The sequence below is a fragment of the Cavia porcellus genome, unplaced genomic scaffold (genome assembly GCF_034190915.1).
Source record: "Cavia porcellus strain 051 isolate PalLab524CR breed Dunkin Hartley unplaced genomic scaffold, mCavPor4.1 scaffold_19, whole genome shotgun sequence".
Lineage (NCBI taxonomy): Eukaryota > Metazoa > Chordata > Mammalia > Rodentia > Caviidae > Cavia > Cavia porcellus.
In genome coordinates this window covers 46,586,363-46,601,808 of record NW_026947502.1, presented here as the reverse complement: position 1 = coordinate 46,601,808, position 15,446 = coordinate 46,586,363, and the positions used below count along the sequence as shown (strand labels likewise).

The 15,446-nt window shown below is 44.5% G+C and overlaps 1 protein-coding gene across 2 annotated transcripts in view; it reads right to left on the bottom strand.

Moving 5' to 3' along the window:
• Positions 1-15,446, bottom strand: part of Col22a1 (collagen type XXII alpha 1 chain) — a 264,966-nt gene that overhangs the window by 135,869 nt on the left and 113,651 nt on the right. For both annotated transcript variants that reach the window (XM_013156221.3, XM_023566502.2), the window contains exons 19-22: positions 10,475-10,519; positions 10,193-10,222; positions 9,894-9,947; positions 6,328-6,381 (exon numbers count right to left, since the gene is read on the bottom strand). In XM_013156221.3, the coding sequence (XP_013011675.1) occupies positions 6,328-6,381; positions 9,894-9,947; positions 10,193-10,222; positions 10,475-10,519 (183 nt within the window). The remainder of the gene's footprint in view (positions 1-6,327; positions 6,382-9,893; positions 9,948-10,192; positions 10,223-10,474; positions 10,520-15,446) is intronic.

The window sequence follows — 15,446 nt, the reverse complement described above, 5'->3', positions numbered from 1 at the left end:
AAGGCAGCTAGAGATGAGAAAGTTATTTACAATGGGTTCTGAAACTCTCCACAGCATCTTCAGGAAGGACACTAGCTTTCAGCTTGGAAGTTGGTGTATATATGGACATAACTATGGTCCTGAAGCAAGGATTGCAAAGGGTTTGGAGACAGACCTGAGTTCTAATCCCTGCCCCACCTACCAATCTGACTGACACTGCATGTCCATTCCTTTACACCATGGATACCTCATTAGTGTCAGAGACTTAAACTATCATATCACCCGTCCTTATGTGAATTAAGTGAAAACATGAGCATGAAAAATTACCAAGGTAGATGTTTGTCATGCAATGATTGTTTGATTTTTGTTTCCTTTCTATGTCCAAGTGGTGGCCTTGAGCCAGGCTGGTCATCCTGCTGGAACACTGTGGACTCAGGTGTCACAGTAGCATCTGCCACTTCAGCTAAGTGAGCATGCTTCCTACTTCCTCTTCACTGGCCAGCTTGGACAGCAGGAAGAATTTGTGACCTCAGAAAGAGGAGCTCAGTACCATCTCTATCTCCAGCTTACAGCCAGGAGTCTTTGCCTCCCACCTGCAGCAAGTAGCAGGGATTCTTCCCCAGCTCTGGAGATGATTTAGTTTGCACTTAGCTCTCAATTCTCCCCCCTTACCATGTTATTGTAGAAAAACACCGGCTTTGTTAAAAAATGAATGGATTTTTCTTGCCAAAGGATGAATTCCTCAGCCTGCTGCTAATCTCTAAAATATAGGGTCTGGACTCTTTTCCCCAACCCTTATTTTGAGTCTCAATGTTTTGATGTACAAGTCTATGCACCTTGTTATTGTCTGATTCCTTCCTCCCACAGCTTGAGTGTGTGCAGTGTCTGATGCCCAGCAGCTCTTCTGAGCAATGTTTCAATCAAAATTGACAAGGAGAAAATGACAGATCATAGCACCGGAAACAGAGATATAATCTTTGAATAAGTCATTCCAACTGGGCTTTTCCTGACTCAGCCAAAGAAAGACAGAGCAAGAAGCTGCTTTCAAGCCAATGTTATTACAATTAGTCTCTACTCTCTATTCTTCATTACTGCAGGCACTGAAGTAGGAATTGTCACAAGACAGAACACACCTGAAGCATGGACTCATCCAGGAGTACTACTGAAGGGTCAGAGGATCTAAAGACTCCCTGGTCATCACCTGTGATACTCTAGGGGGAACTGGAGAACCTGCTGCACCCTGTATCAATGCCCCCTTGCCCTGCCTTATTACTCTTGATGCATGCTTCTCTGCTGAGGTTCTGTGTTTTAGGGCATGATTTCTGCTTTTTTTTTTTTTTTTTTTTGCCTGCCCACTGCTTGGTGTGTAATTGGGACTAAAATGGATATTGTGAATATCCAAATGCTCTCTGGGCTTGGCAGTCCTCAGCCCTGGTTGATAAGCCACTTTTATGATTTGATCACCACAGGAGCTTCTTACCGGCCAGTCTTCCTCTTCATAATCCATTTTGAACACCACCATGCATTAGGTGGGCTGGGAATGTAAGGCAGCCCTGCCACTGCTGTACTAAGGATGCCTGAGTGAGCAAAGCTCAGCCAGAAACAGGCAGGATGGGGACACAGGGATCAGTAGGTAAATATTTGATGAAGCTGCAAGCTGTGGTTTTCACAGACTTAGGTAGGGTAATGCTATTATGATTTTGATTTGGTTAAAATCCTTTATCTTTTGGAAATAAGGTACTGAAATATTTAGAAACAAAAATATGTGACTTGTGCAATTGCTTCCAGTGGCAGGTAGGCATGAACGCCTGGACACATAAAACAGACTTTTCAGTGACTTGAGCAGTGAAGTGGATGTGGGGTGTATGTAGCTTCCTTTCATTATTCTTTCTGCTTTTGCATATGAATGTTATTTGCATAATGAGGCATGGCAGAAGCATAAAGTATTACCGCTGCTACCACCAGACAAACACACAGTAAATTTAGTCTGCAGAAATCTGCATGGGCTAGCATGGATAGCTCCAGTTTTCTCTGACTCTATCATCCCCACTGGGTTGCTGAGTCTGGTCACATGGATCTCTTGCTCAAATATGCCAAGCCCACCTGGCCCCAGACTTAGTTAGACCTTTTTCCAGTGTCTGCTGTACTCTTCTGTTGGGAGCCTTTGAAGCTGGTAACTGACCACACATACAAGGCTGAAGCATGATCATTCCAAGAATAAAAAGCACCTGGGGCAAACCACGTGAAGAAGCTGCTTCAGCCCAGAAAACACCTAGCCCCAAAACTCTGAGCCATGGGTTGCTAGGACAATGGAGTATCATGTGGCATTAAGTTGCTAAAAGATTTAAATAAACGCCCCTGCAGTGAGGAGCCAGTACCTTTCCTCCCATCAGGAGGATAAGGACTCCATCTGACTCCAGTTTTGTCTCTTATTTTTCTCATCCTTTGGTAGTCCTTCACCCCAAAAAACTCAGGAGCCACTTGGATTGCGACTCTCTTCCCTCAGCCAGGGAGGTTCAGCTTGCCCCTCACTCCCAAGAGCCCGCTCAGGGTTCCCTGTTTCACCCAATGGGTTGATGTCTGCTCAGGTTGCCTCAGGAGGCAGAAGACAGCTGACTCGAGGAGCCAAAAATCTTGAAAATGGGATGTTTGGCCAGCTTGTAAATAGATGGATCTTACAGGAAAATACAAGAAAGTTCCCTAGGGGACAATCAGATAAAATCTGATTATTTAGCTAAACTGTCACTACACCTTGTTTGCCTGCCTTGCTACCTAAAACAAACATCAGTCCTCAGCAGAATTCTGTGCAGTTGTTATTATTCATTAAATGTGGGGGTTTGAGTCAGCACTTCGTTCCTTTCCGTGAAGTCCCATGGCCCCCCTGACAGAGATATTCTGTCCCTTGCAGCTCTCAATGGGGCTGCCATGCATCATCTACTTGGATGCTATTAGGTATCTCTTTTCTGCCTGTCAGAGACCTGTGGCGTAGTGCAGGGATCAAGCATCTTGGTGATCATCTTGGTGACCATCCTCCTCCCTTGTCTGGAATTGACCTGGAAGTCTGTCAGTGCTGGAGAAATTTTTTTTGAATGCATGAACTAATGGAAGGAAGGGATGGGGGAGAGAAGAAGGGGAAGAAAAGAGCCAAGGAGAGCACAGTAATCAAGAGAAAGAGACACACGAAAGGAAGAGGACTGGCTGACAGTCTCCTGTGTGGTGTTGACAGAGGGGGAGGAGAAGCCTACTCCAAAACCTTTTTAGTTGCTCCCAATCAGAGAAGCAGAAACTCAGGTAAAGCTGCTGAGCAGAACCAAGTGTGCAAAGACAGGAGGCCTCCCTTGAGAGTACCAGCCCATTTCTGAGACTGTCCTCAATATCCCTCAACTATGGAGGAAATGGAAATGCATCCACCCTGCAGGGCCACTTGAGGCAGCACCTGTGCTCAGCATTTTGCAGTTTCCAGGCTCCAGCCCCTCACTCAGCAGCTGTCCCACTGGTTGAGAGTCCTCTCTCTGACATCCCTGGTCTGCATCAGTCCCTAGGGAGGCTTTGGGCTAGCTGTGTGCATGTGGCACCTTCCTTAGCAGACTTCATGATTGGTTGCCAAGCAGCCTCTTAATCGTCTTCAGAAAATCTGAATGCATTTAGCAAAATGCTCGTGCATCCCAAGAGTTCCACATGAGTTTTGCTAACATATGAATGTTAGCAATTGCTGACACATGAATGAAAGAGAGAGAGAGAGAGAGAGAGAGAGAGAGAGAGAGAGAGAGAGATCCAAGCCCAGCTGTGGAGACACACAGTCCTGGGAGGGAATCCCTGAGAAGCCACTTAGCAGATGCACTCAGTCAAGCCTTGGCCTCCAGCTGTGGAAGCTGTAAGAGGACTGCCACACATCTGGTGCTCGATAAGCTCCACGTCCCACCCAGCTCTGGCCATTGCTCTACCCCAGCCTCTCAGCTCTGCTTGCTTCTCTAGTTCTCTTGCTTGAATTCTCAAATCTCCAGATCAGGTGAACTTGCCAACATTCCAAGGTTCCTCAGCTGTGCTAAGCTTTGACAAGGCCAATGTCCCACTGTATTTGCGGTTGGCACTATTCTTGGGAACAAAACGTGCTTCTGAGGGTAACAATGCCCAGGTCAGATAAGTACACCCTGCGAGTTTCAAGAAAACACGTCCAAGAAACTGTGAGCCTAACAAGCAAGCTCACATGGGAGGACCCTCCTCCTTAACAAGAGTAAACCAGACAAAGACGAAGATCCGTGGTGGCAACCCTACAGCACATGTGCCAGAGACAGCTGTTTGTTTATCACTGAAAGCTCCAAAAGCTTCACCATCACTGATGTAGAGAAAGGACAGTCACAGTTCTCTTTACATAAACTAAAACTATATAATAATACTTGCAGCTGCTCAATGGAAAATGAAGGCAATTCATGTACACTTTAATTATATAATGGCAAAGACTGTTGTTTTCTCTGGAGATTGTGTAAGAGCATGTAGAGAAAATGAGAGCCCTGACAGCTGCCATGCTTTGCTGCCCCTCAAGGTCCGTGCCCACCTGGGATACTCTTTTTCCTAACAATTCAGCTATGATCATGCCTTCTCTACTGAAGCAAGAAGGCCACAGGATTGGAGAGACCAGATGACTTGCAAGGACCACACAGCAGCTAAGAAGTCAACCAGGGCTTCCAGGATATGAGGTATTATTATGCAAAGTCCAGAATCTACCTGCTCTACGGAGAAGAAGGCAACCTGGCTGACTGCTCTGTCTCTGAGAGAGAAAGTGGGACAAGGGCCATGCATGCTGAATGGAAAGAGACACATCCAGCATCCAAAGTCTTCCACTGAGACCAGTGACTGTCTCACCCCTATGCCCTCAGATGTTTTCTGCTTCCACCTAGACCTCAAAGCAAGTTTCTCCTGGGCTTTTGAAGACTCATGGTGGTTCTAGAGAAAACTCCTGATGGTTAAGATCAAATTGGAGTCTTCCTTGGGTGATAAAAGAGCAGGTTACTGAGCTCATCCAGTTCCACACCCCAGGAGGCAGAATACGGCAATCAAGCCACTTCAGAAAGAAAATCCACAGTAAATACCCACACACACACACACACCTGACTGTGACAGAGCCTTCAAGTAAAAGAGCCACAAAAGTTACGAGAGCCCCCTCTGCTGGATGTCAGGACTTTCCCCATCCATCAGGGAAGATCAGTTGCTCCCTAATGTCTAAATAAAATCCTCCAGGGACAGTAAGCTCACTGTTTCTGGATTTGCCATGCCATCTTCAGACTGGTGTGCCCCTTACAGTTTGCTGAGTGCACTAATATAGATGGGACAGTTTAAGGGTCAGAATTCAACAAGTGTTTTGTATAGGGAGATGTTGAAACTGGAGATTGATCACATATGTGGGGCTAAAGTAAACAAGCCCTCCTCCCACCCCCCCCCAAAAAAAAAAAAAACAGAGACCAAAACAATCTATGTAAACAAGCTGTTCCAGAACTGAGAAGGCAGGGGCCCGGGCCTGCCAGGCAAACAGGCTGCTAGACAGTGGGTTTGGAGTTGACATTCTTCTCTGGAGGGCATAAATAAACACACTGCACTCACTGGTTGAGCAATTCCTTTCCTCCCATCAGGAGAGTAAGAGCTCCACCTGACCCCAGCTTTGTCTTTTCTTTATTTTTCTCATCCTCTCCTGATACTTAACCCCATGACCCTCAGGAGCCGCACTGGGTCCAGGCAGTTTTGCCTTCCTACTGTGTGCCAGGCAAATTGATGGGAACAGAGGTGAGTCTGGGTCCCAATCTAGTTTACCATAGGGCATCCACTGACACATGCTTCTGTAACCTCTGTCTTAAAGCTACAGCTTTGTGTCAGGAAAAATGTGTACTAGAACCTGCTGGATGTGCACAATTGAGCTAAGAAGACAGGTGCCACATTAAATTACATTAAATTAAATACTGTGATGTATGATATTCAATAATAACGTGGATGCTTAAAGCATGTTAAATCCCTACCATTTTGCCCCCATTTTTCTCTTAGTCTTTTTCTCAAAACATACAGCAAACACTACCTGCTTCAAAACCCTCTGGATGACCTCACTGGTGAGTCATGTCACTGGGTTCCCCTGCATTGTGTCTCTCTCCACCAAGGGGCTGGGACATCACAGACTCCTCTGGATATTCCCAGGGCCCAGCTCAGGCTGGCACGAAGGTTCATGAGCTGAGCTCAACCCTTCCTTCTGCTTTTAAGTTTTACCTAAAGTTCCCAGGCTGGCATGTGCCCCTCACTGGCCCTTATGAATTGGGGTCTGTGTGGGTGCCTTGGAACATCAGAAAAGGAAAACAGGATACTTACTCGGAGACCTTGCAAACCAGGAGGTCCTTCCTTGCCTTCTGGACCCATCAAGCCCTTTAGGAGGGAAAAAAGAGAAACAGAGAGGCAAAAACATAAATGCAGGATACAGCAGCACTAGTTAAACTCTACCTTCCGCTTCTCATTGGATAGCAAACCCCATCACATCCCAACGGGAAATTTTAAGATCAGGAAGAAAATGACATCCCATTTTCTCAGTCTAGTTTACTTTGTTTTTGCTTTTGTTTTGAGAGTTCTGTTTTTGTTTGTTGTTTTTGTTCTTCCGTTTTTAAAATGTATTTATTTTTTACTAGTACATGTTTGCAATACTTACATTCCTTGTAGGAAGTTGATACATATAATAACACAGCTTAATTCTTTTTTTACAATCTCCTTCCCCTTTCCTCCCTTTCACTCTCTCCATCTCTTGACCCTCTCCCCATTTGAGAAAGGTTTGTCTCCATACTTATTTTCTATTTTTTATTTTGTTCCCTATTTGTATTGTGAGTTTCTAATATAAGAGAAACTATGTAGCCTTTAAGCTTGTGTGTCTGACTTATTTCACTTCATTTCTATTGATGTAATTAAATATGTTTAACAAGGAAGATACAGGCAGAACATTACAGAGGGGCACCATAAGCATGAGATGGCTGCCATTAGCCCTCATATAAAGCACACCCAAAAGAGCCATCTGGAACCCAAGTGTCTAACTCAACCCTAAGGCCCTTTTTGCAGCAGCCTGCCGGATCAGAGAGAATGAGCTGGGGTTTTCTAAATCTAGGGCAATAATGATGACAATTAGGACAAATATTTATTGTCCTAATTGAAGTGTTCCAGGAAAGACCAATTTCAACCCCAGAAGGAACTTCTATTGTGGGCTAGGGGTATCCTATGCAACTAAGTAAACCCTGGCTCCTCACCCTGCTGATACCTGTTGCATGACCTTAAGACATATTGCTTGACAGTATGGAACCTCAGTCACCTCTTCTCTAAAGTCAAGATGATGCACTGAACTACTGAGCAGTTGGGAGGACCACATGAAGATTTGACCCAAAGCCATGACCCAGGCTCACATTCTTCTGCAGGCACCCAATGCAAACCCAAACAACTGCATTTAGAGGAAGGCACCAAAACCCAGTGGGCAGCTGGAATTTCAGCTCAAGCTCTGGCTTTGTTTCCTCTTCTGAGTGGATGTGAGTCACAAATCCCTCAGCACTTCAGTTCCCTCACCTTAAATAGCACAGTAACAGTCACTACTGCCAAATGCCATGGCTGAGGTAACCAAGACGCAAGAAGGATTTTGTGAGCTCAGGGTCCTCCATGAGAGGAGACCCAGCAGGAGTGAAGTCACCTCAAGTATCAGGAAATGCTGGCCCTTTAGTTGCTCAGCCAGACACTGGTAAAGGAGGCCTATTCCCATTTGGGGACAGATGACAGATGCTGGCATTCAGATGCAGAATACTACATGCTGTTTCCATTTAGAGAACAGGATATATTCTCTTCTCTCTGGAACTGCTGAACATAAATTCAAAATTTTTCCATTCTCAACAGAAGTTATTGAAGCCAACTTCTCAGCTTGATTCGTCCTATGCATATTTAGGAAGCAATTGCCCTGCAGAAGAGCCTGAGCTAGCTGCTTCTGGGGATTCAAAGGGAGAAAGGACAAGTGATTTCAGTACTAGGTTTACTAAGTCTTCACACAGCAACACTTTGTAGATTGACCCTCAGAGCAAGTTCATGGAAGAGAGGATGACGATGATTTCCATGTTAGCAATGAATCAAATGAGGATTAAAGAGATTACCCAAAATGTTACCAAAGGCACAAATCTAACTTGGTGCAAAAATAGGAACACAAAGCCAAATACCTTCCATGGCCATGCTACTCTTTATAAGTTCTTACTTCAGTCAGGTCTCATTTTAATCCCTTTAAGTGCCTACCATGGGAAATCTCTCACAAGCATGTGTTACATTCACATCACGTAATAATCCTGTGGATTCTGAGATGAGAGAAACACTGATCCTGGCCTTAAGAAGTTCACACTTTTGGCTCTCTCATTACTGTTCTTCTTTTAACAAAGACTTTACTGAGGTCGGATTTTTGAATTCCAGCTAAGGGAATTTTATCACTTCTATCACATATGGTACTGAATGTGCCACTATGTGAGAAGCATCTTGCCCAAACATCTTCAGGGGTGTGGACTGCTCTGTGGAGCGCAAAGGTTGAGCTGTGCTGATGTTTGAACCTACAGTGGCTCAAGATTCCCAAGTGCCCTCTATAATAAACCACTGTACACTCATTGGTGAGAAAAGCGTGCATTATACAGACAGATCTGGTTCCAAGGTCAGTTTGCTTAGCAGCCATGTATGTGACCGTGTGTGTGCTATTTAATGTCTCTGCACCAGTAGCTTCATTGTTAAAAGATGAAAAATAACATGCTCACCCTTGCATTATTAAAATGTGTTCATTTGTATTAAAAGTACATCACTTAACATATCTAATACTTTCCAATAGTGGATCTGAAATGAATATGTGTATACACATAGAAAGCTAAACCTGGAGAGACTGCATGACCTCAAAACTTACAACAATAGCGGACAGCTCTGGGAAACTAAACTTGCAGGGAATATAAGAGTAGGAAGTAGTTTTACTGGCCCAAAAGTTTTGATACAAAATTGTTCTAATTAACATCATCTAAGTTTGTTCTCATTTTAGTTTTACCCCAGCAAAACCACATAAATGTATTCTAATAATGAATGGGTCTGGGGCTGAGGGTTTAGCTCAGCAGCATAAGCGCCTGCCTTGCAAGCAGGCAGTTGTGAGTTCGATCCCTGGTACCAATAAAAAAAGAAAAAAAAAAAAAAAAAAGAAATAAAACAATAATGAATGGGTCTTAATGGTTCAATGTGAATCTCATTTAGGGTCATTTATACACAACAACTGCTTTATTTCCTTCAATAAAAACATAGCAAATTGAAAGGAACAGCAGCATGCTGCCAGGAGAGGCAACTTTAAAACAGGGGCTCTTGTAGTATTCACTGCATTTCCTTAGAATCTGAACTGACATCATAAATGATCACAGGGCCCCCTTGAGTGGTCTGTTTCCAAATGCCTAGGAGCACTTTATTAAGTGCTTATCAGAGGGAGGCACCAGAGGCTGGAGAGCTCCAAGCTGGCAAGAAGCCATAACCAATTGGAAACATGGGAAAGCACATGTGGACAGAATGATTAACTTGGCTTCTGAGTGTCCAAGGTTTTTCTTCTATTTTATCTGAAGGAAAACCAAACTGCAGACTGAGCGCCCAGAAAACCTCCTTGTGGTCTGTTTGGAACCAGAGGCTCTAGGCAGGCGTCCGGACCTGCAGTCACATTTGAACTCTGCAGGAGTTTCTGGTGGTGACGCCACCTTCTTGCTGCAGTCTGGTTTCTTGCTAGGTAAGAGAGTGACACGGACAGCATTTACCACTCGAGATGATGTGAGGCTTCTGAGATAACACAGTGCTCGGTAACAGAAGGATGATGGACCTAAAGGTGTTCAGAGCACACCCTGTGCCAGGGCGGGGTGACTTACTGGAGCTCCTGGTAGCCCGGGTGGGCCCTGATGACCTCTTGGACCTGGAGCTCCCTGGAAGCACAAGCCAAACATGTGTTAGTTAGGACTGCCCTCTCCCAACGAAGAGTGCCTCAGCACCCATGGCTCTTCCTGCAATTTATTTCACATCCTCCCAAAAGAAATCCCAGAGACACAAGTTACAGGTGTGCCATTTGTGCTCCTCACCAAAAGCTCTCTTCTAAACCCCACACTATGGCTGGGGCCTTTCCATACCTGCTAGAGCTTAACCCCTCAACAGGAGACCCACAGCCCCTTACCTGTTCACCCTTCAGGTCCTTACTGTGTACCTGAGAGAGAGACAGGTGTTAGCAAAGGTATCAGCAGTTTGTCAACACGTCACTCACTCTCTGCTCCACTGAGAGTATTTATACAGCACATACTGGGATGTAATGGCTTCTGACTGTTCTCTGATTTTAACCCATTTTCTGGTGTTAAATTTTTTCTGTCCAACTCATATCACCAGAAGAGTTCGGCCTTATGTATCCAGTGACTCAGTTCTATCAGTGTCGGACAGCACAGTCCCACCAGTGGTGACTCACCACGGAGCCTGGCACACCAGGAGGTCCTGCAGGTCCCACATCTCCCTGGCAGAAAGAATAAGCATGTTAGTAGAGTTACTAATTGCCTACCTTCTTCAGTTCTCCACCAGCTCTGGGTGCCTTTCCTTATTTCTGCAGCCAACAGGGCTTTCTCTGTCATCATCACACATGCTGTCATTACACCTAGATGTCTGTGTCTGATTCTTCTCTCCGTTTTAAGGTCACAGGCTTCCAAAGAGCAGAAGGTGTGTTTTCTCTTCTGTGCATATTCCACCCAGGGCATCGAGCTGGCTGGTGTGCCATGAACCCTCACAGTTTGTCATAACAATGTGCCTCTGGAAAGCAACCCTTGATTCACTGCCATGTGTGTACCTGCAGGCACCAGGTACCATGGTAGCAGGAGCAGAAGGTAGGCATTCTTCAGTGTCCCCTGTGCAGAGTCCTTGGTTCCACACATGGTCAGCATTCAGCAAGTATTTTCCAAATAAATAACTAATAAAACATACTGATAATGCCTACCCACTGTCATTGTATCACACATGCACAGCTGTCTCACATTTCCTTCACATGGAGGTTACTTGGGCTACGACAGCTGAGCTATGGCCAGATTTCTCAGAGTATGAACTACATCTTGGTTCCACATGGATATACTCATCAACTGGGACAACACGAAGTCTTTATTTCTATGACACTGGTGAAGCCAGCAGAGTCTTTATAATTCAGGTCCCTTCACATGAATTGCAAACTTCAGCTATCCTGTCACCTAGAACTCAGCTCAGGGAGCATGGGGCACATTCAGAGATAAGCTGGCAAATAAAAGAAAGAGTCAGTAAACAAACCTGAGAGCCTCTGGTACACCTGCAGGCTCAGGAGTAGGATGGGTGGGCTGCAGCATGCTCACCCGTCTTCACTGTCTTCCAGGTTATACTACGAACAGGAACTCATACCCTTACCTGCTCTCCCCCTGGCCCTCCCTGTGACACCAAGCCAAGGTGAACACCACTGTCCACCCCAGCTGCGTACTTTCCAACCTGCTCAAGACATGAAACAGGTGCTTCTTATTGTATGGCACATCAAGTATATTCCTAAAAACATCAGCTGCTCATGTTCCTACATCAAAGAAGCTTCAGTTATCAATTTCCCTCACTGCACTTCACTTTGGTTTCTTGCATGTAATAGTCTTCCTTGGAAGTATCTCTTCATTCTCTTTTTCCTCTCTCCAATCTGCCACTATCTCACACACAGTCACACCAACACATAGATGCCACGCAGCACGCTGTAGCTCATTCTGTAACCTCTCCAGGCAGCTGTGCGACATGCAGACATGAACATTTCCACCTCAAGTAGGTCCCCTGCATTTCTCGATCAGAATGAAACTCCTCAGAGCAAAGTTTTCCTTCCCATATTTCCTCAAACTTTATCAATATGTTGGTAAAATACGATTGTTACAAGCTGTCCTAAAATTTTTATGTGCCAAGACAGGTAGGTCAGCTATAAGTGACTGAATAATGAATCTTTTGGGTTTGTAACTACATCTATCTATTTTATATCACTATCACATCTGTGTGTGTATGTGTGTGTGTGTGTGTGTGTGTGTGTGTGTGTGTGTGTGTTTACAACCATGTGTATGAGGTACTGGGGATCTAACCCATGGCCTTCACTCTCATTTAGCCCCAACCCATTTTTCTAATTTTTGATTTGGCAGAATCCCACTAAGTTGTGTAGTTTGGGCTCCAACTTGAGATTTTCCTGCCCCAGCCACCCAGAGTCCTGTTATCCATATCTGTTGTTCTCACTACGGTCATCAATATGATCAATCAAGACATTAGTTTTTAATAGTATAAACTACTTTGAAAACAACTAATCAACAATTTTAATCACTTGAAGCTCATAACATGAGATAAAATGTTCTGATATACAATATTATATTGCTATGAAGGCAGAGGAAAATGCCAGTATTTGTTCATATACAGGATTGTGTAGTGAGTGACAGCTAACAGAGCTGCAGAGTTTCTGTATTCCAGTCCTTCCTCTAAGGACCTGATATGGATCAACTCTTTTTCTCTAGAATATGGTCTTTGTATCTTAGGAGAAAAACTGAGGCACAGAGTGGTTCGGGAACTTTCTGTAGTTCAAACTTTTAGTGAGATACAGATAGAGAAATGTGTTGAAGTGTCATTTGCTTTCCAGTACACAGAACCCTCCATTTAGTTGTGATAGCCTCCAGGAAGGCTCCTAGTGTCCCCATACGCAGCATTCATACGTGACGCAGTGATTTCACCTTCCTGATTATGACTAAAGGTAACAGCCCAAGTGATGGTTTGCACCATCCAAGATCAGGTTGTAGAATGACTGAGGCTTCCAGTTGTGGATTTTTCCCTTCCCACAAACTGAGAGTTTCCACTTTTCGGGCATCACAGTGGAGAAGCCCTTGTAACAAGGAGCAAAGCTTCTGGCCAACAGCCATTGAGGAACTACAACCTTCCACTGACCACGTGGCTGAGTCTGGAGGTGGATTCTCCAGTCCCAGTCACCTAGCCACATCCCACCTAGCAGACTGAGTGCAACTTCAGGAGAGGCCCAGAACACAAAAGATCTAGGTCCTATATTCCCACCCCTCCAGAACTAGGCAAATTGCTGTTGTGTGAAACTAGTGAGGCTAAGGGTTATTTGTTACACAGCAATTGATAACTAGTACAAACATCAGTTCAATCTAGTAAAATTCTTAATATGACAAAACTGCATTCCTTAATAGTTCAGCTTGCACTGCTATATCCATCTTAGTCATTTTCCTCAAAGCTGGGCCACAAAGCCCAACTCTCACAGCTTAAAGGTGGAGAGGTTTACCGTGACTCATATTTCAGAAGTTTCAGTCCTCGAGTGGTACTCTGGTGTGGTGGAAGGGCAAAGACAGAGGAAATCAGCTCATGTCAAGGTTGCCAGGAAGCAGAAAATGAAAGGAGGAGCCAAGAAGGGGATGCACTTTTCCAGATCACAATCCTGGGCCCTATCTCTTCAGACCAGACAATACCTCCATACACCAAGTCAGCATGTAGCCCAGTAATCCAACTGTCTTCCAAAAGCCTGCGAGTACAGGAGGCCATTGGGGTCATCTACATAAACTATAACAGCATCCTAGGGTGGACATGTGGGTATGAAAAACTGAAAGCTTTCAGCTCTAATCAACCTACTGTGGGATCTTGGATAAGATGCCCTAATTTGGGGTCTGTCTTTCATCTGTAGAAAGTGTGTGAGACAACTCCAGTGGCTCCCCTTGAATCAGAACAATTGCTGCAACTTTGATTATTTGGAGATTTATTTCCTTATACTGATATGTAGAGAGCTGGCTATGGTATTTTCTTCTCTCTTCAATTGGCTCTAAGCATTGCAAATAAGTAGCAGAGGTACTGGTATGTAATTTCTAAAGCCATCAGACAGTCTCTTGTTTCCTCCCATAGTGTTCTCTGTAAAAGGTATGAGCACAGTGGGATGTTAGAGCCAATAGCTCCAGGAACGTCAGTGGGCATGAGGCTCAAGGTAAAGAGGCTATGATTCCCCAGGGCACAAAAGTTTACCTATCAGAAACTGAAGCAACACCCTCCTAAAACAATTCAATGCTACCTTAATTGAATTATGCAAATTGATCCTTCTGCATATCCTTATTTCTGCATTTTGCTGAGATGCCTTTCTCCCCCCTGGTCAGCCAGCTCCAGTTACTCACATAATGCCCGCCTTCCTCACTGTCACTCATTCCTAAGCCACCCTCCTTCTTCACAAGATAATACATTTTAGGAGAGGCCTAGGATCAGGGCCTTTGTCTGCACACCTTCACAGGGATTGGATTTAGGACCCCGTGGCTGCCCTTAACTTGGAATGTGTCCGGGTGTCTTTACTGTCACAGGTAGCATTGGAGATGGTAGACTGGAATTAACTTGCTGGGATTCCAATAATGTGTCAATAGGATTACAAATATAACTTTTTGGATTGTAATACATGGATGACTACTCAATATTTGGGATTACAATAGAAAGGAGTTTCAAAAGACTGCCACCGGGCTGGGGATTTAGCTCAGCGGCATAAGCACCTGCCTTGCAAGCAGGCGGTCGTGAGTTCAATCCCTGGTACCAATAAAAAAAATGAAAAAGACAAAAAAAAAAAAAAAGACTGCCACCGTGATTCTCATGACTCTCTCAAAGGCTATGTAACATCTGAGCTGCATCTCTGTGCTCTTGGAGGGAAATGGTTTCCTGAGGATCCTGACAAATACCCTGAAATAGAGTGGTATGGTTCTTAATCATGTCCTCTTGATAGATGATGCTGCGTCTATCATGTAAAACAGGTCAGTGTTTCTCCATGTATTGGACACAAAACCAAATCTATGAATATGGCTGGATGTTGGAAACCATAACAAACCTTCACAGCTGTGTGCCCGTGCTCACCCACACATGTATACAAGTACACATGTACACCTAGGCAGCTGCAGAAAATGGAGGCATCACCTAGAAGATCCCAAATTCAAGCACCATTCCCTCTTGGCGACTTGAAATAAACTAAAATTACTTATTTTAGGGTTTAGCATCCCTTGTCAAGAAACTGCAAGAATGTATTAAAAGCCCAACACCAGGATAACACAGCAAAAATAAATCTCAGCTCTAAATCATCTCCAAGAACAGAGAATAATTAACTCCGCTAGAGATAAAGCCCAAGTGAACCAATCAGGAGATATTAACATTCTCTTGCCATGATCCCCAGCTGAAGTCTGTTCAATTAATGCTTTTTATCAGTTTACTATAAGGCATACCCTGTCTGGGTCAACAGTCAGAGGAGCTCTTTCTTTCCTATAAGCACATGCGGGTAACCAGACTACTCTACAATGGCCTTTACCTGAACTGTGATTGCTCTGAGAGGCCCAGCTGTCCTGACCCACCTTCCTGTGTTCCCCGCCCTCCTCTCCCCCGCTTTCTCCAACATG